Raw genomic sequence first — 23,762 nt, 5'->3', positions numbered from 1 at the left:
CAAAAAAAAAAAAAAAAAAAAAAAAAAAAAAAGACAAGGTTTCACCGTGTTGGCCAGGCTGGTCTCGAACTCCTGACCTCCAGTGATCCGCCCGTCTTGGCCTTCCAAAGTGCTGGGATTACAGGTGTGAGTCACCACGTCCAGCTCAGATTTTTCTTTTCCATTACATAGGGTATTCTTCCAGGGCAGGGACTATGACTCTCCCTTGGCCTGGGAGTTCCCTGAAAACAAGGGCCCGGTTTGGGGCCATCCTGTCTGTTCCTCCCTCATGCCCCAAGCCAAGCTCAGCCTTCGTCATGGTCTGAAGGGATTCAGGGGCTGCCAGCCTCCTGGCTTGTCTGGGATCAGGAGGGTTGAGCGTGAGTGCAGCAGGTGTGGATTTGACTGTGGCCAGGCCTGCTGGGGTACTCCTAGGGGCCAGCTAGTGAGCTGTCTGGGGCCGGGGGGAACCCAGGGGGTCCTAGGCCTAAACCAGCCCTCGGGGCCACAGGTCCAGCGCCCTGGGAGGGTGGTGACTTCCTGTACCCGGAAGTCTGAGTGGGGAAGGACAGAGGGTGATTCCTGGAATGCTGACTACTCACGCCTCCTGTGGGCTTTATCTTTGGTGCTGGCAGGAGGACAACCACAGTTATTATGTGTCCCGTCTCTATGGCCCCAGTGAGCCCCGCAGCCGGCAACTGTGGGTAGATGTGGCCGAGGCCAACCGGAGCCAAGTGAAGATCCACACAATACTCTCCAACACCCACCGGCAGGCTTCGGTGAGTGCCCCAGTCCCCAGCCGTGCTTCTCTGGGCTGGGAGGCTGGGGGCCAACCCACCCTGCCTGGTCAGTGGGCGTGGCTGTGGCCCGAGGTCTGTGACCTGGGAGGTACCTTCCAGGGATTCCCATGGGACTTTGCCAGAGTTGGGGTGCCCAGTAGTGGCCCTGGGCATGCCTGCTCCCCACTCTGTCCAAACAAGCGTGAGGCAGTGTGGGTGCCCAGGGCATGCTGACCTTCTCCCATCCCCTGCAGAGAGTGGTCTTGTCCTTTGATTTCCCTTTCTACGGACATCTTCTGCGGCAGATCACCATAGCAACTGGAGGTAAGGCCACATCGTGGGGCCCCGGGGAGGGTTTGGAGACCTCAGCCCGAACTCAGGGGCCCTCCCAGGGGTGGCAAACTGGAGACAGGGTTGTGTAGATGACATGGGAGGAATGCACGTTTGGTTCTAACAGGAGCCTGATTCTCAGGAGCGGGGGTCAGTGGACGTCAGAGCATCCCGCTTGCATCAACTGACCTGCTCATGTGCGTGTGTGTGTGCGTCTCCTCGGGCCAGCACGAGTCACTGTGGACAGCCCTGTGTCCCGGAGTCGCTGAATAAGAGGGAGAGGGAGACCCCTCTGAGAGCTTGGGCTCCTGGGGCCAGGCTCCCTATTGATAGGAGGCTTCTGTCTTTAATCGCTGCACTTCAGTTCCACATCCCACTTCCCCAGGGATGGGAAAAGCTGCGAGTCGCCTCCTCTTCCTGCCCCCTCACCCTAGAGTCTGTGTCCCGCTGAAGGAACAGGGAGGACCCTGTCTAGGGCCCTTCAGCTCCATACACACCAGACCCAGAGCCCGCCAGATGGGGATGGGCGACAGAGATCTCAGGCTCACTTCCAACTCCGCCCGCGCTGCCCTTGTTGCCCTTGGGGAAAAGGCCCCCAGAGTGGCCCCTCTGGGCCATTTCTGGTGACTCCTCTGCACCTCTCCCACCCTAGGCTTCATCTTCATGGGGGATGTGATCCATCGGATGCTCACAGCTACTCAGTATGTGGCGCCCCTGATGGCCAACTTCAACCCTGGCTACTCCGACAACTCCACAGTTGTGTACTTTGACAATGGTGAGACCGGATCTCAGAATTTAAGTCACCCAGCTCCAGGGATCCCTTGTCCAGCCCTCTAGAGGAGCACAGGGCCTAGAGAGGGCAAGAGTCCTGCAGTCCCACAGCAAGGCGGCCACCTACCTTTCTCTGCTCAGTTTTCTCACCTGTCAGATGGGGACAAAAATGCCTGCCATCCAGAAGAATCTGATGAGATAACAAAACGACAGTGCTTGGCTCTTAGTCGAGGTAGAATAAATGTTAGGGGCCTTTGTTGTTTTTTACTTTCACCAGGATGTTCCTTGAACCCCATCTGAACCCAGAAGAACAGACACTCCTCCTTCTTTTATCTCAAGGAGTCAGAATAGACTCCCAAGGAGGAAAGGGGAAGAGATGATCAAGTACAGGATCTTCTGGCTCCTCTGCTGCTCCGAAGCCAGGCTGCTTTAGTGAGCTGCCCAGCTCCCGCCTCCTTAAATTTGCAAACTTCCCCATCATCCCAACCTGTGGCCATCACCCTCCGGCTGGCATTTCTGTAGGGCCCTGCTCCTTGCACAATCTCCTGTCCAGCCGGGTCTCTGTTCTTCTCCCTAGGGACAGTCTTTGTGGTTCAGTGGGACCATGTCTATCTCCAAGGCTGGGAAGACAGGGGCAGTTTCACCTTCCAGGCAGCTCTGCACCGTGACGGCCGCATTGTCTTCGGCTATAAAGAGGTGAGTAGGCCCAGCTGCAGAGATAGCTGGGTCTTGGAGCCTTTCTTCATTCAGTAAATATTTAGAGAATTCACGATGTGCCAGGCATGGGACTTGCTGCTGGGAATACAGCAGTTAACAAGATGGTTGCAGGTCCTACCCTTTTGGAGCTGTAAGTCTGGTTGCAGAGATGGACAATAATTACAGGGACAAATGTAGAATCACCACTGTGACAAGCACTCCCAAGTAGAGGTGCCTGGTGCTAGCTGAGCCTTTCACACACCTCTTAACCTTGACAGAGGCCAGGGGAGGCTTTGCTGAGGAAAAGAGTTGAAATCTGAAGGATAAATATGAGTTCAGGAAGCAAAGAGGAGAATGAAGTATGTTCCAGGAGAGAAAACAGCACAGGCAAAGGTCCTGAGGCAGGACAGAGCATGGCTGGCACAAAGCACTGAAAGAAGGCAGCATGGGCCAGGCACTGCAGCTCATGCCTGTAATCCCAGCACTTTGGGAGGCTGAGGCAGGTGGATCATCTGAGCTTAGGAGTTCAAGACCAGCCTGGCCAACATGATGAAACCCCGTCTGTACTAAAATTACAAAAATTTAGCCAGGCATGGTGGCAGGCACTTGTAATCTCAGCTACTCAGGAGGCTGAGGCAGGAGAATCGCTTGAACCCAGGAGTTGGAGGTTGCAGTGAGCCGAGATCGTGCCACTGCACTCCAGCCTGGGCAATAGAGTGAGACTCTGTCTCAAAAAAAAAAAAAAAAAAAGAAGGCAGCATGGTGAGCCAGTGTGGTGGCTCATTACTATAATCCCAGTGCTTAGGGAGACTGAGGTGGGAGGATTGGTTTAACCCAGAAATTCCAGACCAGCCTGGGGAACATAGCGAGACACCCACCTCTATTTAAAAAAAAAAATAGCTGGGCGCGTTGACTCACGCCTATAATCCCAGCACTTTGGGAGGCTGAGGCTGGCGGATCAGGAGATTGAGACCATGCTGGCTAACATGGTGAAACTCCATCTCTACTAAAAATACAAAAAATTAGCCGGGCGTGGTGGCAGGTGCCTGTAGTCCCAGCTACTCAGGAGGCTGAGGCAGGAAAATGGCTTGAACCCGGGAGGCGGAGCTTGCAGTGAGCTGTGATCGTGCCACTGCCCTCCAGCCTGGACGACAGAGCGAGACTCCATCTCAAAAAAAAAAAAACAAAAAAACAAACAAACAAACAAACAAAAAACAGAAGAAGAAGCAGCATGGCTGGAAGGGAGTGAGGGGCAGGGGATGGGGCAAGGGAACCACAGATTTGCCCTTGAGAAATGTCACTCTAGCTTCAGAGTGGAGAACAGGTTGTTGGGGGCTTAGAAAGAATACTGGGAAGTAATTTAGGAGAAAGGTGACAGCAGTTTAGAATAGGATGGGGGGGAATGGAAAGAAACGGACAGATTTGAGAGCCACTTAGCAGGTTAAGCAACAGAATTTGCAGGTGCATTATCTAGATGGGTAAGGGAAGAAATGAAAGAAAGGGAAGGGAAAAGGGTGAGTCCCAGGTTTTTGGCCCGCACAGAGTGCCATTCACCGAGACCAAGGAAAGAAGAAAATGTGCTTCGAGGGGGTGTGGAGAGGACTTGGAATTTGGGTGGGGTCCAACTGGGCTCCCATTGTTTTGGAGTCCTCCAGGAGGTGGTGCCATCCAGAAAGATGGGTCTGGAGCTCACAGGGGAGGGCTGGGTGGGCCCCAGAGCGTTTGGGAGGTGGACGGAGCCTCTTCTCCCTGCCGCAGATCCCTATGTCTGTCCCGGAAATCAGCTCCTCCCAGCATCCTGTCAAAACCGGCCTATCAGACGCCTTCATGATTCTCAATCCATCCCCGGATGTGCCAGGTGAGTCTCCAGGGACCCCGCAGAGGCCTTGATGGGGGTAGGACTCCGTTCAGACTGAACCTGAGCTGCTGGGGGGACGGCAGTGGCAGGGAGTAGACAAGGGGCAAAGAGCTGACAGGGAAACCAAAGAGGAAAAGAGGCCCAGTGACTTCCAGCTTTTCTTTGTTATAGCAGAGGGACCATCTTCTCCAGCAAAATCTCCAATGGGAGGCACTGCTCTGGTTGTTGAGGGGAAAGGGAGCCACAGCCCTTCCACTCAGCCCCTGTTCCATGTAGAAAACCTCCAAAGATGCCCTAGTAGAGATTTTGAGTCCTCCCAGAACACAACCATCATGGCCTTCCCACTCCAGGTGATAAAAGGAGCATCATAGGATGCCAGGAGACAGGAATCCAGCCTCGGCCACGCCGTTACCTCCCTGTCCTTCAGCAAACCACATCATCTTTCTAGCCTCAGTTGCCTTATCTACAAAATGGGGGAGTAGCTGAAGCAGTGCTTCTCCCTCCCAGGCCATCTTCCAGTGCTGACATTTTTGGAGATCATAGCTCTTTCTCGCCTGCCCCTGCTGTCGACCCCCACTGCATGCTTACAAGGGTCTTGGATTTGTACTCCTGGGGAGGTGGCAGGCATCCCATCCACTGCTGCTCCTTCTAGACCCTTGACTCAGAGACTGTTTAACCTGACCTCTTCTGCTGCGCCATATGCACAAGTTCTGCCATGTAGGACCCCGGGAGGTCTGGGGAGGAGCCTTTGTCTGCCCTTCCCACCCCACCTGGGCCTTGATGGGGCCTGGGGGCATTCTCAACTCCACTCTCGCCATGCCAGGCTGGATGGAAGGACACGCTTGGGAGCCACCAAGTCACCTTCCTGTAGAGGGGCAAGGTACCGCCGTTCTGTGAAATCAGGGCTTCCCGGGGGAGACATCGTTGCCTATTTCTGTTCAATTCCAGTACTCGTGTTCTGAGTTCCTACCTACACACTGGGCCACTATGTTCCAGGCGCTGTTGAGATACAGTGAAGAGGAAGGGCATCTGCCCTTGAGGCATTCAGCACCTGAGCACAGCCTTTTTTTTTTTTTTTTTTTTGAAACAAAGTCTTGCTCTGTCATTCAGGATGAATGCAGTAGTGCAATTTCAACTCACTGCAGCCTCCACCTCCCAGGTTCAAGTTATCCTCCCACCTCAGCCTCCCAAGTAGCTGGGGCCATAGGCACATGCCACCATGCCTGGCTAATTTTGTTATTTTTTGTAGAGACAGGGTCTTGATATGTTTCCCAGGCTTGTCTCAAACTCCTGAACTCACACGATCCTCCCATCTTGGCCTCCCAAAGTGCTGGGATTACAGACGTGAGCCACCCTGCCCAGCCAAGCCTCTGTCTTTAACAGAAATTTGAGGGTTGGGGAATAATGGGGCCTTTAATTAATTAATTTATTTTTAATCTGAAGGAAAGGACCAGGGCTTAGTTAAAAGGCTTTACCCAATACCTTCTGTATGCAAAGTTCAGCGGAGTGTTAGGGGCTCAGCTCTGGAACTGGAAGCCTGAGCTGGAGTCCACACTTTCCACAAGCATCTGACCTCTGGTGAGTCACTTAAGCTCTCTGCGTTTATTTCTTTATCTGTAAAATGGGGATAAGAGTGATACTTTGCCCCTACAGCTGCTGCAAATATGCAGGCGATAGTGTATGTAAAGTGTTGGGCCCAATGTCTGGCACATCAGGCTGTGAGTCCTGTATAAGAATATCTTACTGTGGTAAACTTTATAACTCAGTATTTTATTTTTATTTTTATTTATTTATTTTTTTTTATTTTTTTTATTTTTTTTTTTTTTGAGACGGAGTCTCGCTCTGTCGCCCGGGCTGGAGTGCAGTGGCCGGATCTCAGCTCACTGCAAGCTCCGCCTCCCGGGTTCACGCCATTCTCCTGCCTCAGCCTCCCGAGTAGCTGGGACTACAGGCGCCCGCCGCCTCGCCCGGCTAGTTTTTTTTGTATTTTTTAGTAGAGACGGGGTTTCACCGTGTTCGCCAGGATGGTCTCGATCTCCTGACCTCGTGATCCGCCCGTCTCGGCCTCCCAAAGTGCTGGGATTACAGGCTTGAGCCACCGCGCCCGGCCTATTTTTATTTTTTTGAGACGGAGTCTCGCTCTGTCGCCCAGGCTGGAGTGCAGTGGCCGGATCTCAGCTCACCGCAAGCTCCGCCTCCCAGGTTCACGCCATTCTCCTGCCTCAGCCTCCCGAGTAGCTGGGACTACAGGCGCCCGCCACCTCGCCCTGCTAGTTTTTTGTATTTTTTAGTAGAGATGGGGTTTCACCGTGTTAGCCAGGATGGTCTCGATCTCCTGACCTCGTGATCCACCCGTCTCGGCCTCCCAAAGTGCTGGGATTACAGGCTTGAGCCACCGCGCCCGGCCAATAACTCAGTATTTTATAATCCAACAGGACACCTGGTTCTGTAGCGAACAGTGCAGGACTCGGAACAAGCGGAGTCCTCATACTGGTGTTGCAGGTCAGATGCTGCCACCACAGTAATTTCATACTTTTATGCAGCTTTTGTGACTAGGGACAAAAAGTCGCATGTGGTAGTGGCACAGAGTTTCCATACCTTTACTTGTTTGCACATCCCTCTTTGAGATTTTTGCCATTTCTGTGAATTACTATTCTATTTTTTGAGATGGAGTCTCGCTCTGTTGCCCAGGCAGTGCAGTGGCGCGATCTTGGCTCACTACAACCTTTACCTCCTGGGTTCAAGTGATTCTCCTGCTTCAGCCTCCTGAGTAGCTGGGTTTACGGGCGCCTGCCACCATGCCTGGCTAATTTTTGTGTTTTTAGTAAAGACGGGGTTTCACCATGTCGTCCAGGCTGGTCTCGAACTCCTGACCTCAGGTGATCTGCCTGCCTCGGTCTCCCAAAGTGCTGGGATTACAGGAGTCAGCCACCATGCCCAGCCATGAATTACTATCCATTATTATTATTATTATTATTATTATTTTTTTTTTTTTGAGACGGAGTCTCGCTCTGCCGCCCAGGCTGGAGTGCAGTGGCCGGATCTCAGCTCACTGCAAGCTCCGCCTCCCGGGTTCGCGCCATTCTCCTGCCTCAGCCTCCCGAGTAGCTGGGACTACAGGCGCCCGCCACTGCGCCCAGCTAGTTTTTTGTATTTTTTAGTAGAGACGGGGTTTCACCGTGTTAGCCAGGATGGTCTCGATCTCCTGACCTCGTGATCCACCCGTCTCGGCCTCCCAAAGTGCTGGGATTACAGGCTTGAGCCACCGCGCCCGGCCCCATTATTATTATTAGTAGTATTATTATTATTATTATTAGAGACAGGGTCTCAGGCTGGAGTGCAGTATCCCTCATAGTAGCTCACTGCAGCCTGAAACACTTGGGCTCAAGCCATCCTCCCATCTCAGCCTCCCAAGAAATTGGGGCCACAGGCACATGCCACCATGCCCGGCTAATCTTTAAATTTTGTTTGTAGAGATGGACAGGGTCTTCCTATGTTGCCTGGGGTGGTCTCAGACTCCTGGGCTCAAGCTAACCTCCCCTGCAAGCCTCCCAATGTGCTGGGATTTCTGGCCTGGGTCACTGTGCCCAGCCTATTTACTAATGCATTTCTTTATCTTCATTTATAAAATTATATTTTTTCATGAATAAATGTATCTAGTCTAAAATGCAAAAGATATAAAAGGATGTACAGAGATTAGATTTTTCACCTGCCCCTGAACTCTGTCTCTGTTTCCTGTCTCTCATTTCCCCTCCCTGGAGGCAAAGGGAGGGGAAACCAGGGTTCTGGGTTATCTCCAGAGCTGCAAGCCTTCAGGTAAGTGTGTGTGTGTGTGTGTGTGTGTGTGTGTATTTGATAGTATATGATGTCTGTGGTTCTGCACTTGAACAGAGTATATCCTGCCTGCCGTTCTGTCTCAGCACATAGTGAGCTGCTTCATTCTTCTCCTTAATGGCTGCGTGATAGTCCATTCCATGGATGGACTTTAATTTAACCTGTCCCCTGGGGGTAGACTTTTCAGTTGTTTTTAATCTTGGGCTATAACAAATAATACAGCCGGGCGCGGTGGCTCATGCCTGTAATCCCAGCACTTTGGGAGGCCGAGGCGGGCGGATCACAAGGTCAGGAGATCGAGACCACGGTGAAACCCCGTCTCTACTAAAAATACAAAAAATTAGCCGGGCGCGGTGGCGGGCGCCTGTAGTCCCAGCTACTCAGGAGGCTGAGGCAGGAGAATGGCATGAACCCGGGAGGCGGAGCTTGCAGTGAGCCGAGATCGCACCACTGCACTCCAGCCTGGGCGACAGAGCAAGACTCCGTCTCAAAAAAAAAAAAAAAAACAAATAATACAATAGGTACTTTCATGCCCCTGTGTATTTCCATACACTATATTCTCAGTAGTTCAATCATTGGGTCAAAGGGCAGGGGCATTTACAATTTTGACAGCTGTGGCCAAAGTGTGTTCCATGGAGACTCCAGCCCTTTACCCACCTCATCGGTGGGCATGCCTGTCACCTACTCTTCTGCTTTCCGTGTGTCCCAAGGCAAGGTCTGGGCTGTGGCTGCCGCCATCTAATGAGTTGCCTCGAGCCCCCCCAAGGGCTGTGGTGAGAATTGGCTGAGATATCTGTGCACAGAGCACCAGGCACAGTGCCCGGCTTGGGCGGGTTGCCCAGTAAAGGCTGGTTAGCACCCACTGAGCATCTCGCCCCGGTCCACATCTTCATCTGGGCAGATCCGTGGGTGGGGTGGGTGGCACTCAAGGGTCAAGGGGCTGGTGAATGGGGCCTGGTTTATTTCCAACAGGCCAGGAGTTCTCACATGTGGTGGCTCACACATGTAATCCCAGCACTTTGGGAGGCCGAGACGGGCAGATCACCAGGTCAGGAGATCGAGACCATTCTGGCTAACACGGTGAGACCCCATTTCTACTAAAAATAAAAAATAAAAAATGAAAAAAATTAGCCAGGTGTGGTGACGGGTGCCTGTAGTCCCAGCTACTTGGGAGGTGGAGAATGGTGTGAACCCGGGAGGCGGAGCTTGCAGTGAGCTGAGATTGCGCCACTGCACTCCAGCCTGGGTGACAGAGCGAGATTCCGTCTCAAAAAAAAAAAAAAAAAAAAAAAAATTAGCTGGGTGTGGTGACGGGCACCTATAATCCCAGTTACTCGGGAGGCTGAGGCAGGAAAATTGCATGAACCCGAGGGGCAGAGCTTGCAGTGAGCCTAGATCGCACCATTTCAGTCCTCACACCACTCACTCACCATTTCACTGGGTGAAAGAGTGAAACTCTGTCTCAAAAAAAAGAAAAAAAAGTGTTAGCCAGGGTCACAGTTACCCCCATGGGGTGGCAGGTGGGGAGGGTTGGGACCTGCTTCAGAACTTTCATGTGGCTTGGCAGGATTCAGGATTCAAGATGCAGGACTCAGGATTCAGGATTCAGTTCCCCAGGGAGGCCTTCTTTGGCTCCTTGCCTGGTAAACTTCCCCATGATGCGGCAGCTGGTTTCCATCAGAATAGGCTAGCGAGACAGCAGCAGAGGGCGAGGAAGATGCAAACCAGGGTCTTTTTATAGCTTAATTTTAGAAGTAACATCCTCTCTTTTTTTTTTTTTTGCCATATTCTGCTGGCTAGAAGCAAATCACAGGTCCAGTCTACATTCAGGGACTGGATTGTACCTGGACGTGGATACCAGGCAGCAACCGTAGAGGCTCTTTGGGGGCGTGTTAGCATCTGCCTACTACACTGATTATAATCCTCTTTCCCAGGCACTGAGCAGGACAGTGTCTTGGATCTTCCTCTAAACATTGTGAGTTTGTACATTTGTCCCTTTCTAAATGAGGACACAGATGTTCAGAGAGGCAGAGTGACGTATCCGTGGTCACACAGCTATGAAAGGAAGGATTCAAGTCCAGATCTTCTCCATTTAAATCCTGGAGTCCACCACTGAGTCTTCCTTAGACTGACCCAACGCCGTTCCACCCAGAGGAATGTTTTCCTCCTCAGCTCCCCCAAACACCCACAGCCCTGTGTGCAAACTCCCCAGGCTGCTGCTTGGGACTGTTCTTGGTGTCGGTGCCTTATTTCCTTCCCTATCCCGCATCCCGTGTACATTAATCAGCCCACCTGGGGGCAGGGACGTGTCCGTTTCATCCGCGCCTCCCTCACAGGGCTTCTTCGGGGCAGAGTCTCAGGACACGTGTGACTGATCAAGCTGTGGAATGAGGGTGGATTAGAGGGGCTCAGATCCCTGGTAGCATCTGCCTCTGAGGCTCTTCTATGATTCTGGAATGAGAAGCTCCTTTAGAGCAAACCAGAGAGATGTGGGGTGAAGAGGGGCGGGGAAGCACAGCCCACCTGAAACAGCAGGGAGGCTATGTCTGCTCTGCGAGATCAGGAGGAAATCTTGGTGGTGGGAGCTGTTGGAGTCTGACTCCAGGTGCTGTGTGCTGAGGTGTTGGGTCTACCTGCCAGGTGAAAGCCAGCACCTGACCCCCAGACACTGCCAGCAGGTCCCGCCTCGTCCTCCTTCTCTCTGTCTCCTGTTCCTCCTTGTCACCGTCAGATCTGATCACATCATTCTCTGACTCCTTGCTGCCCATGGATCAGGTCAAAATCCTCAGTGTGGCATTCAAGGCCGGGCACAGCTGGGCGCAGTCAATCACATTGGAGCATTTCCAAACCCTCCCTCCGCTCACTACCCTCTGCCTGGGCAGCTCTGGTCTGTGTCCCCTGGGTTCCCTGAACATGCTAAGGGCTGTCCACATCGCTATGACACAGTCTGCTTGTATAAAACGCCTCTTACTCCAATCTTTTTTACTGCTTGGCACCATTCTCCCCATCCAGCAGCCCAGGTCAGATGCTGTGCAAATAACCACTCCGCCATGCAGTGGAAATCACGGCTTCCTCTTCTTTCCCCCAGCACTTCGCTGATACTTTTTTTTCTTCTTTTCTTTCTAGTGGTGGCGAGAACAAATGCTGATACTCTTAACGTAGAACTTGTCATCCTCCCCAACTAGGTGTGAATTCCTTGGGGGCTCTCTATGGCCCCCAGCACCGAGCCCAGTGGGCAGGCACTAAAATTTTTAGAAAATGAATAACTACAAGAAAGTGGACCTAGTTGCTGGGGTTAGGGCACCACTGAAGGAAATGGACATAGCATAGACCTTGTCCTCTGCTCTGTTGTGACTCTAGATAAGAACAGGGACCTGATACCACTTGAGTTTGGGAGTTGAGTGTTTTGGAAATTGCATCCCTTTTTGTCAGAGGTTTTTAGCTTACAGGAACAGGCATAAAATTCAGGAAGTCTGGGAATCTTAAGATTGTATATGGAATTTTAATTTTTTTTTGAGATGGAGTTTCACTCTTGTTGCCCAGGCTGGAGTGCAATGGTGCAATCTTGGCTCATTGCAACCTCCACCTCCTGGGTTCAAGCTATTCTCCTGCCTCAGTCTCTGGAGTAGCTGGGATTACAGGTGCCCGCCACCCCATCTGGCTAATTTTTGTATTTTTTAGCAGAGACGGGGTTTCACCATGTTGGCCAGACTGGTCCCGAACTCCTGACCTCAGGTGATCTGCCCACCTTGGCCTCCCAAAGTGCTGGGATTACAGGTGTGAACGACTGCACCTGGCCTTTTTTTTTTTTTTTTTTTTTTTCCTTGACAGACAGGGTCTTGCTCTGTCACTCAGGCTGAAGTGCAGTAGCACAATCATAGCTCACTGCAGCCCCAACTTTCTGGGCTTAAGCAATCCTCCTGGCTCAGCCTCCTGAGTAGCTGAGACTACAGGTGTGCACCACCATGCCCGGCTTATTTATTTATTTATTATTTGTAAAGACAAGTTCTCACTATGTTGCCTAGGGTGATATTGAATTCCTAAGCTCAAGCCATCCTCCCTCTTTGGCCTCCCAAAGTGCTGAGACTTGAGCCATCGTGTGAGGCCTGTATGTGGAGTATTGAAATGCAAGTGGAACATGTTCACATCCATGCATTTTTCTGGAACAGTATCCATGGCCCTCATTGGGGTTTAAAATGAGCCACAGCCTCTGCTCCGGGGGAGGAATGGCTTTTATGTGGCTGAGAGGTCAGATGACTTTGGGTCTCACATTCAATCCAGCAAGCAGGGAATTTGTTTGGATTAGGTTGAGCTGCAGGTAATAGTAAACCCCCAATGATCATGGCTTAAAGGAAATAGAAGTTCAGGAAGAGCTATCTGGTCTGCAGACCCCATGATCACCATGGATTATCCTATTGACCAAGCCCACCTGATCATAAAGAATGGGTGGCGTCACTGTCCTTGTGCCCAGGTTTGACTCCTCCCTGCCTGGGGCAATGTGAGGAGGGTAGCTTGATTCCTCACTTTTTAGGAATCCCCAGCCACTGAACCCTGTCTGGGGGAAACTCTCCTCCCCCAGGTTCTAAACACTAACTCTCCTCCCCCAGGTTCTAAACGCTAACTCTCCTCCCCCAGGTTCTAAACACTAACTCTCCCCCAGGTTCTAACCACTAACTCTCCTCCCCCAGGTTCTAACCACTAACTCTCCTCCCCCAGGTTCTTTTTTTTTTTTTTTTTTTTTTTTTTGAGACGGAGTCTCGCTGTGCTCCCAGGCTGGAGTGCAGTGGCATGATCTCGGCTCACTGCAAGCTCCGCCTCCCGGGTTCACGCCATTCTCCCGCCTCAGCCTCCCAAGTAGCTGAGACTACAGGCGCCCGCCACCACGCCCGGCTAGTTTTTTGTATTTTTAGTGGAGACGGGGTTTCACCATGTTAGCCAGGATAGTCTCGATCTCCTGACCTCGTGATCCACCCTCCTCGGCCTCCCAAAGTGCTGGGATTACAGGCTTGAGCCACCGCGCCCGGCCCCCCAGGTTCTAAACACTTTCCTCCCCACCCCTGCTAGGCCAGGGGATGGGAGGTGCAATGCAGAGGACTCTTCACAGCTTCACCCCTGCGGGAGAGGGTAGGAGAGGCTGCAAACCACATGAGTTCTTACCAGTACTTCCTCATACAAAATCTTCCGCAGGCTTTTCAGCAGAGTCTGCAAAGCATCTTTGGTGAAAAGAAAAGTCATGTGCAATTAGCAGCATCTGTTTGCAGAGGCACTCAAAACACACAGGGCAGTGTGTGTGCTATGTGACTGGAGAGACCGCGAGAAATCATTATTATTTCCTCTGTTCGTTTGCTTAAGAAACTCTTTATTTCATGGTTAGTATAAAAGCAACTTTAGCATTGCCAACATCAAAACTGACAGGGATTCTGAATCAGTGGGATCAGTTAATGAGGATTTTCTTACAAAGAGCTCCAGAATGTAGCCTGCCCCTTGGCTGGCCCCGAACGGCCTTGGACGGCCCCGATTGGCCTTGGATGGCCCCAACACGCTGTTCCTCCTCCTTTGCCGCAACTTTCCTGTCCTTTCCGAGGCAGACTTGAGTCCAGATATATGTCAGGGCCTGAGCTGTGTGTGTGCCTTCCTGCCAGGCTGCAGGTAAGGGGGGATGGGTCCCAGAGCTGGCTGCAGAAGGGATCTAGGGGCAGCCATGTGAGGAAGTGGGGGCAGGGAGAAGCTGAGGATCTGGCCAATTTTGCCTTTTCTGATAAAGAATCCTTTAAAGTGCCCTTCATTGAAAGTTTTTAATTCATCTGGGGGCCCATCCTTCCCTCTTTTCCCTTCTCACTTCTGTTTTTCCCGCTACTCTGCTCCCTGAGTCATTTCTGGCCTCTTCTTTCTCTGCCCTTTTCTGCTTTGCTTCAACGCTGAGGGACCCCCCTACTCCTCCCCCTGGGCTGAAAGCTCCGTGGGGCAGGGTCCCCTGCTGGGGCTCGACTTGTGATGATTGAATGAATAATCACATGAGCCAAGGAACAAAAGAATGCATGAATGAAGACTTTTTCCCAATCCAACCTCTTAGATTTTTTTATATGGTAACCACCCATTCCAGGGTGGTTCGACCTTTCCTCTCCTAACTTCTTCTGGCCAAGCCAGCGCTCTCCCACTGGCATCTGGCACTGAAACACAAAGGGATATGCAAACCTCTCGCTTGAACCATTAACATTCCTTGTTTGGGGCCAGGCACGGTGGCTATGCCTATAATCCCAGCACTTTGAGAGGCTGAGGCGGGTGGATCGTTTGAGGCCAGGAGTTCGAGACCAACCTGGCCAAGATGGTGAAACCCCATCTCTACTAAAAATACAGAAATCAGCCAGGTGTGGTGGTGGGCACCTGTAATCCCAGCTCCTCGGGAGGCTGAGGCAGGAGAATTGCTTGAACGTGGGAGGTGGAAGCTGCAGTGAGCCGAGATTGTGCCACTGCACTCCAGCCTGGGCGACAGAGCAAGACCCTGTCTCAAAAACAAAAACAAAACAAAACAAAAACAAAAACACGCTCCCCCAAAACAAAAACAAAAGCAAAAACAAAAACATTTATTGTTTGGGCAGCAGCATTTGCCAAGTCTGGACCTGAGTATTTCTGAATCTTTGATGCCTGGAAGCAGAGATAAAACAGAACGCCTTAAACTGCCAGAAATGGTGCTGTGGGGCAGCCTGCGTCTTGGTTCCAGAAAGGATCTGTTGGTCATGGAGATGGAAGTCATTGTCTTGGGCAAGCTCCAGATGTTGGTGAAACAATCGAAAACAAATAACCCAGGCGGGGGGCGTAAGAATTCTTTTATTAAAAAAATAAAAATATTACCAAACCCACAGTCGAACAAGTACAACCTGGCAGGTGAAGTGAGCAAATAGTTTCAATTAGAGATATAGTTCCACCCCCAACCCTCATCCCCCTTTCTGCTACCACTCAGCCTCCCCCATCACGCTGGTGTCTCTGGCTGCACCCATGTTTGGGGCACATCCCCAACTCTACCCCCCAGCCTGGATGGTGGGGAAACCCATCCCTAGAGCCTGGCGTGAGGTTTCTAGGAGCCTTGCCTTCCCTGGCTGCCCCTTGTGTCTCTGTCCTGGAAATCAGTTCCCTTGAAAAGTCCGAGTCTCTATCTGTGCCCCACCCTGAGCACAGATAGTCTGAGTCCCTTTATCCCTCCCATTTCCCCTTCCTTCTGATGAGGGAAAGCTCTGCCCTGCAGCCTTGCAGGTGGAGAAATCCTGAAAACCAGCTCTCCTCCCGCTTTCGGCTCTAGCTTAGGAGGGGGCATATCTGGTTTACTGTGGTCTTTGGGGGCTGTCCTTTTGAGAAAGGCAGTAATCTGTGGTGGGCTGGGGAGGAAGGGCGTGCTTCCTTTGGACTGTGGGCTGACGTTATAATAAGTTGCTGAGGTTTTCATGACTATTTGTAACCCATTCATTCACTCACAGTCATTTCTTAAGGTCCTGTTAAGTGCAAGGCCTGATGCTAGGGGATGAGGTACACAGATGAATTCCATGGATACTCTGTCTTATCGGAGCTTGTGGTCTGGCTGCAGGAGTGGCCAGGAGAGGAGATATTGACCGAGGGATGTAACAGGGGACACTGGACATTGCTCAGGGGGTTGTAGACTCAGAGCGGGGCCGGGTCGGGGAGCAGTAACGTTGCCTGAGAGTGGGGGAAGTCTTCAAGGAGGGGACATCATTTGAGCTGAGTCTTGAAGCATGAGGCAGTTGAAGTAAGAAATGTTGACGTTGGACTCTACAACCCACGGCCTCAGGCACCCTGGAAGTCAGGACACGGGAGACCTGGAATTTCATGTTTATTTTTGATCCCATTGCATTTTGGTGCTGAAGGGGAAGGAGAGATGGCCCCTGGGGGTAGTGAGTGGGGATGGCGTGAGAAAGTCTGCTTCAAACTTTCCATCCTCGTCTAGATGTTCCCAGGCCCCCAGCCTCACTCAGAGCCCAGGTCATCTTCTCATAGCCATTGACATCACTCAGGGGCGCCTGCAGCACAGGCGGCCTTGGTGCCACGTCTGGGCGTGTGAATTACAAAAAGGTGCCCATCCTCACTCCAGTCTCTGTCAGATCCCACTCGTGCTTGGCAAAGGGTCTTTCTTGTGTCAAAGGGTCGTATATGTGTGTGCATATGAGTGTGTGCTCATGTGCAGGTGTGTGTTAGTCTCAGAGGGCTGGGGTGTGCACACGCGTGTACAGGGCTCTGTGGACCCCTCACCCCCTCAGCTTTCGATGGAGGGTTCCCTCCTCTAGAGCCACAGTGACTCTGTAGACACCTGGCAGTTACTGCCTGATATTTATGAGGCTTGCCATGGGGCCTCCTCTCTCAGACTTAGGATTCTTTAGGAGACAAACGCACAATCATTCCATCTTTTGGATTTTGGCTTAATTATTTATTTTACTTATTTATTTTTTTAAGACGGAGTCTTTCTCTGTCGCCCAGGCTGGAGTGCAATGGTGCAATCTCGGCTCATTGCAGCCTCTGCCTCCCAGGTTCAAGCGATTCCCCTGCCTCAGCCACCTGGGTAGCTGGGATTACAGGCGTGTGCTACCATGCCTGGCTAATTTTTGTATTTTTAGTACAGACAAGGTTTCACCATGTTGGCCAGGCTGGTTTCAAACTCCTGACCTCAGGTGATCCGCCCACCTTGACCTCCCAAAGTGCTGGGATTACAGGTGTGAGCCACCACGCTCATCTAAATTGTAAAGAGATGTGGCCTGACATGGTGGCTCGTGCCTGTAACCCCAGCACTTTGGGAATTGGAGGCGGGGGGATTGCTTGGGGCCAGGAGTTTGGGATCAGCCTGGGCAACATAGGGAGACCCTGTCTATACCACAGAATAAAAAACAATTACCAGGGCATGTGCCTTTGGTGGGGGAGGTGGAGCTGCGGGGAGGGACTGAAGCGGGAGAATCACTTGAGCCCAGGAAGCCAAGGCTGCAGTGAGCCGTGATTTCGTCACTACACTCCAGCCTGGCAACAGAGTGAGACCCTGTCTCAAACCAAACAAAACAAAACAAAAAAGAAAGAAATGTAAATGTTTCCCTTTGACTCTTTTAGAAACACAAATCAGGAAGCTCTTAGCAGGGGTGTGCTGGAGATCATGTATGCAGCTGGGTGAGAGGCGACTGAATATGGCTCTTCCTAACTCCATGTTCAGTAACTTTTTTGAAAGGGTAGCTGGAAGTCAGCCACCGTGGGAGTATTTACACCACAGAAACTGGCAACAACTGCAAGTCAGGACTCCTCTGCCCCTACCTGCACCCCATCCCCCAGGCAGTTGTTAAATATTTATCTACACTCACAACTTTGGTGACTTTCTGGAGCCTCAGTGGCTTTGAGCCCTGAGGTGTTTTAAAAGTCTAGCCTCTGATTTTAAAACAAAGACCGTGTGGCTTTGGGCAAATAACGTCCCTTCTCCGATCTCACTTTTCTCCTTTGTAAAGTGGGGAGAGCAGCGATGTCTGTCTGTGCACCTCAGAAAGCTGTAAGGGCAAATGAGATGGTGCAGCTCCAGGTAACCTGCAAGGCTGCGAGCTCACGGAGTGCTCTGCGCTCAGCACAGCCCCTGCACACAGCAGGTGTCCGCACCTACATGCTGAAGGAGTCAACAAATGTGCTGCATGGTGGCGCTGTGCTCTTGTAGTTTTCTCATTTAAGTAGATGTTTTCCATTTAAGGCTGTGGCTAGGCTTGGTAAATTGTAAAGAGATGTGGCCTGTGTGGTGACCCATGCCTAGAATCTCAACACTTTGGGAGGCTGAGGCAGGCAGATTGCTTGAGCCCGGGAGTTGGAGACCAGCCTGAGTAATACAAGGAGATCCCATCTCTACTAAGAATGCAAAAATTAGCCAGGCATGATGGAGTGTGCCTGTAATGCCAGCTACTTGGGAGGCTGAGGCAGGAGGATCACTGAGCCTGGGAGGTCAAGGCTGTGATTGCGCCATTGCACTCCAGCCTGGGTGACAGAGCGAGACCATGTCTCTAAATAAATAAATAAATAATCTAAAAGTAAAGTGTCACACAAAGTTGTATCCGTCTATGGGTTAATCTGTCTGAACCTCAGTTTCCCCTCTTATGAATGAATGGCAGGACAACTTCACTTATTATTATTATTATTTTTTGAGATAGAGTCTCACTCTGTTGCCCAGCCTGGAGTGCAGTGGTGCAATCTCGGCTCACTGCAGCCTCCACCTCCTGGGTTCAAGCAATTCTCCCGCCTCAGCCTCCCACATAGCTGGGATTACAGGCGCCCACCACCACACCTGGCTAATTTTTAAAATTTTTAGTAGAGATGGGGTTTCACCATGTTGGCCAGACTGGTTGCAAACTCCTGACCTCAGGTGATCCACCTGCCTCGGCCTCCCAAAGTGCTGAGATTACAGGTGCCCGGCCAACTTGACTTCTTAACTCCTTTGCTCTCTCAACCTGATATGGCTGAGTCTCCGCAGCTGTAGCTCATCTCCTCTCTTGAAAAGCCCACACCTGCGCAGCGCTCGCCTTGGGGACCACCTGGACTCCTTGTCCCACCCACTCTGTCCAGCTGCTTTCCTGAGAAGCAGCAAGTTCCCTGATCTGCCTGAGATGGAAGGGAGGGAAACGCGGGAGGAGGCCTGGATCTTATTTTAAACCATCCGGCTCCGGGCAAAGGAAGGAGCTACAGGGCTGGAGCTGTCATCCTCCTGGTGGGAAAGGACGACCAAGGCTAAAGTCCTCTCCACCGCCTCTCCCCATGGGAGTCAGTGGGTGTGTGTTGCGGGGAGACAGATTCCAAGATAAGTACTCTCTGAGCAGCCCTCAGAGGGGGTGTGGGAAATTCACCTCAGCCTCCAGGGTCCCCAGGTCCGTTCACCACCTGAGCACTGCCGTACCCCACTGCTCCCATGACCTCATTCTCCAGTGGGGGCAAAAGCCAGAAACAGTAACCAGGAAGAAACAAGGGGAAGCCAGGGTGGGGGCAGTGGCATCCACAGCAGGAGAGGCAGGCAGCCCGGACCATGGGGGCGGCAGAAGAGAGGAGAGGCCTGCAGGATGACAGGTGGGAACAGGGGGTCTGGATTGCCAGCACAGCACCACAGTCAGGCCGCCTCTGTGGGCCTCCTCTCCCTGCACAGCAGCGGGGACCTGGGGGACCCATCAGAGACTTGCTGACAAGAAATATGCCGTCCTAGAGACAGAGACAGAGGCAGACAGACAGAGTAAGGACAAGAGAGAGAAAACAATGTGTGCCATCCTTCCTCCGCATGTTCAAGTTTGTAAACATTGCTTAGGGTGGAGTTTCAGGGGTTAGAAGAGGCTGAAAATGCCCTAGAGTCTCAGCCGAGAAGAATAGCAAAAACGCAGTCGGGGCGGAGAGAAAAGGGGCTCACACGCTTCGAGGGCTCTTGGGGTCCTCATGCGTTACACACACAGGGTCTCCATTAATTCTCAGGACAACACCATTCGAATGGCATCACCAGCCCCATGTGTGAATGTGGCTCAGAGTCCCTCGTCCAAGGTCACACAGGCGGTAAGGGCAGAGCCTATCTGCCCAGCGGTGGCAACCCTAAGCCTCCTCTCCCTGTGTGGTCACTCTCCGGGGGCCGAGCTTCTCTTCCTCCATGCGCTCATCAGTGCCCCCATCTGCTTTCCCCTTTCCACTCGGCCTGGAGCAGCATCTGGCCCATGGGTAGCAGGTGCACCCTCCTAGTGGCATTGGAGTGGGGGGGACCGGCATTTCAGACACAGGCCTCAGGGCTGCAGGTGCTGTTCAGCTCCAGGGGATCTTTACTGACACCAATGCCAGAGCAGCCTTCTTTTCACTGCATGGAATGACATTCCAAGGTCTTGAATGTTTCAGGGGCTGAGGTGTCCTGCAGCAGGGCAGTGTGGTGGGAAGAGAGCATGCTTTGGTGCCAGACCCACTGGGGTGCAGTCCTGGGTTAAGTAGGAGGGACTAATTTCAAGGTTAAGGATAAATAAATAATGAGATACAGGTCAGGCATTGTAGCTCACGCCTGTAATCCCAGCATTTTGGGAGTCTGAGGCAGGCGTATCACCTGAGGTCAGGAGTTTGGGACCAGCCTGGCCAATATGGTGAAACCCCCCTCTCTACCAAAAATACAAAATATTAGCCAGGTGTGGTGGCGGGCACCTGTAATCCCAGCTACTCGGGAAGCTGAGGCAGGAGAATTGCTTGAACCTGGGAGGTGGTGGTTGCAGTGAGCCGAGATCATCCCACTGCACTCCAGCCTGGGTGACAGAGCGAGACTCAGTCTCAATCAATCAATAAAGACATATAGCTGAGATGCTATGTGAAACACAAACAAAACTCCTCTAGATTCCTTATATGGGAGGGAATGTGGGGGCGGGGCACCCAACTGTGGCACGGGAAGCCCACCCCTTTGTGGATGCCCCTACTCAGCTCTGCTGCCACCCTGGGAAATTTTCCTCCAAACCACCTTCAGCTGAGCAAGAAACATATGTCCCCACCTACTTCTAGTTACGAAAACCCAATTCAAACTCGCTTGAATGGAAAAGGGGGTGCACGGAGGATACTGAAGTAACCCAAAGAACCAAAAGAAGAGCTGAAAAGGAGGGAGCTGGCCAAGGAGGGCTGCTCAGGGAAAGTGGCCCTCAAGCTGGATCTGCAAGGATGAGCTAGACAGGGACAAGAGGTGGAAGAACATCTTGGGTCAGGGGAATAGCAGTTGTGAAGGCGCAGAGGTAAGGGGAAGCAAGCACGGGATCTCCTTTGTTCTGCCTCCCGGAGCAGCCAGGTCTCTGCGTTGAGTCACTTAGCCTCACACCACGATACTCTCCTCTCCAGGTCCGCACCTGTCCCTGTCTCCAGCAGTGCCAACATCATCGTCCCAGGCTGCTGGGTGCACTTACTGCCTTCAGTGGCAGCAGGCTGACCTGTCAGGCTCTCTGGGAAGAGGCCTCGATGCCCTCTGCCTGTGACATGCTCCTGATAACAGGCTCTGCCTCTGTTTCAGAATCTCGGCGAAGGAGCATCTTTGAATACCACCGCATAGAGCTGGACCCCAGCAAGATCACCAGCATGTCAGCCGTGGAGTTCACCCCATTGCCGAGTGAGTAGGGGTCATTCCACCATCTCGGAAAGAGCTCTGGAGTCAAGCAGATGGGCATCAGGTCCCAGGCCCGTGACTGACTCCTGTTTTGTGCAGCCATCTAACTTTTCAGGGCCTCCATCTCTCTTTTGTAACCCGGGCCTGATGCCATCCCCCTCCCAGAGATAGGGTAAGGGTGAGAACCACCTAGGTGGAGTTAAGCACGTTGGCTGCAGCTCTGACACTGACGGGTCCATTCCAGGCCTGGGGTGGGGGTGAGGGCTTGATCTAGGACAGCTATTATTATTCCCACATAACTGAAACCCAGGAAAGCTGTACCTCTGAGAACACGTAGACTGAGCCCCCAGAAAAGGTGATCCAGGAACTGGATGGGCCCCAGTCTGTCACTGTATTCTCCTTACAGGAGGTGATGGAGGGATTTAGCAGGTGGCCTCCATAAATCATGGGGCCCTGGCCCTCTGTACCCCACTCACCCACGCTGAAGGCAGCCATGGCCGAGGCCCCACCTGCTGTTGTGGAGCCCACAGGATCCACGGTGGATGCTCTTCGGGATGGGGCTGGGACAGCTGAGAACGCGGGAAAGAGGACAAGGAGGACAGCATCATCCTTCTTGTTTTTTTTTGTTTTTTTTTGTTTTTTTGAGACAGAGTCTTGCTCTGTCACCCAGGCTAGAGTGCAGTGGCACATCTCAGCTCACTGCAAGCTCCGCCTCCCAGGTTCATGCCATTCTCCTGCCTCAGCCTCCCAAGTAGCTGGGACTACAGGTACCCGCCACCACGCCTGGCTAATTTTTTGTATTTTTAGTAGAGACGGGGTTTCACCGTGTTAGCCAGGATGGTCTCAATCTCCTGACCTCGTGATCCACCCGTCTCGACCTCCCAAAGTGCTGGGATTATAGGCGTGAGCCACCGTGCCTGGCCCCTTCTTGTTTTATGAAGGTTTTCATTTCCTCTCCCATCTTGTGGTGCCCCCAGCTTCCTGCTGAAGCCATGGCCTTCTCCCTGCCTCAGTGGCATTTCTTCTTCTTTTTCTTCTTCTTTTTTTCTTTTTTTTTTGTTTTGAGACAGAGTCTCACTCTGTTGCCGAGGCTGGAGTGCAGTGGTGTGATCTCAGCTCACTGCAACCTCTCTCCCAAGTTCAAGTGATTCTCCTGCCTCAGCCTCCCAAGTGGCTGGGATTACAGGCACCTGCCACCATGCTGGGCTAATTTTTGTATTTTTAATAGAGATGGGGTTTCACTCTGTTGGCCAGGCTGATTTTGAACTCCTGGCCTCAACTGATCCACCTGCCTTGGCCTCCCAAAGTGCTGGGATTACAGGTGTGAGCCACCACCCCTAGTTTTGGGATTTCAGGCGTGAGTCACCGTGCCCTGTGTTGGAATTAATTATAGGCATGAGCAACCAAGCCTGGGCTTCAGTGGCATTTCTTGCCTCTCTTTACTCCTGCTTCCTCTTCCTTGGAGGTTCTGAGAGCAGGGGATGGAGAAACAAGAGGAAGAGAAGGAGAGAGGATCTTCTTGAATGCTAGGCCACGTCTCAGACGGGCTCAGCAGGTGTCTTTCCCTAGAGAACAGGAAGGACCCAGACACCGGGGGGTCACAAGGCTGGGACACTTTAGAGGTCACAGCCATACCCCAACCCTATCACTCCATCAGGGCAGAAGGCCCAGAGCCTGAGAACAGGGCTCCTCTAGGACTGGTGAGAGCAAACCTCAGGCTCTATGATGTGGATAAAACTGCATTTAGAAGCAAGGACATCCAAGGGCAGGACTGACTGCCTGGGCGGAAGCAGTGGAAATGTTCTGGGAATGTGTTTCTGGGACACTGTACATTTAAGGCACTTCTCACCCCTCCCGTGAATTTTGTAAGCATTTAATAGCATTCGGGCCATCTGAAATGCCGATGAGAAATAAAGGTTGGTAGGTGTTATGAAACCCCAGGAGGATCCCAGGAGTGTCTCTGTGGCCGGTTTGGCTGGAGTCCTTTTTTTTTTTTTTTTTTTTTTTTTTGAGACGGAGTCTCGCTCTGTCACCCAGGCTGGAGTGCAGTGGCTGGATCTCAGCTCACTGCAAGCTCCGCCTCCCGGGTTCACGCCATTCTCCTGCCTCAGCCTCCCGGGTAGCTGGAGTACAGGTACCCGCCACCTCGCCCTGCTAGTTTTTTGTATTTTTTAGTAGAGACGGGGTTTCACCATGTTAGCCAGGATGGTCTCGATCTCCTGACCTCGTGATCCGCCCATCTTGGCCTCCCAAAGTGCTGGGATTACAGGCTTGAGCCACCGCGCCCAGCGGCTGGAGTCTTTTAAGGAGCCTTCAAAGTCACTGGGAGAGGCAAGGGCAGGGTTCCCTACTGGATGCAGCTGGCGAAGGAGGGGTAATGCTATCAAGGCTGTGATTTGGGTCC

General features: G+C 52.1%; 1 protein-coding gene across 2 annotated transcripts in view; it reads left to right on the top strand.

Moving 5' to 3' along the window:
* Positions 1-23,762, top strand: part of PLXDC1 (plexin domain containing 1) — an 87,013-nt gene that overhangs the window by 44,868 nt on the left and 18,383 nt on the right. For both annotated transcript variants that reach the window (XM_025363654.1, XM_025363655.1), the window contains 6 exons: positions 615-758; positions 1,013-1,082; positions 1,741-1,863; positions 2,437-2,555; positions 4,314-4,413; positions 21,266-21,361. In XM_025363654.1, the coding sequence (XP_025219439.1) occupies positions 615-758; positions 1,013-1,082; positions 1,741-1,863; positions 2,437-2,555; positions 4,314-4,413; positions 21,266-21,361 (652 nt within the window). The remainder of the gene's footprint in view (positions 1-614; positions 759-1,012; positions 1,083-1,740; positions 1,864-2,436; positions 2,556-4,313; positions 4,414-21,265; positions 21,362-23,762) is intronic.

Source organism: Theropithecus gelada, chromosome 16 (assembly GCF_003255815.1).
Source record: "Theropithecus gelada isolate Dixy chromosome 16, Tgel_1.0, whole genome shotgun sequence".
Lineage (NCBI taxonomy): Eukaryota > Metazoa > Chordata > Mammalia > Primates > Cercopithecidae > Theropithecus > Theropithecus gelada.
The sequence above is the reverse complement of the archived record's forward strand: the minus strand, read 5'-3'. Positions and strand labels throughout refer to the sequence as shown.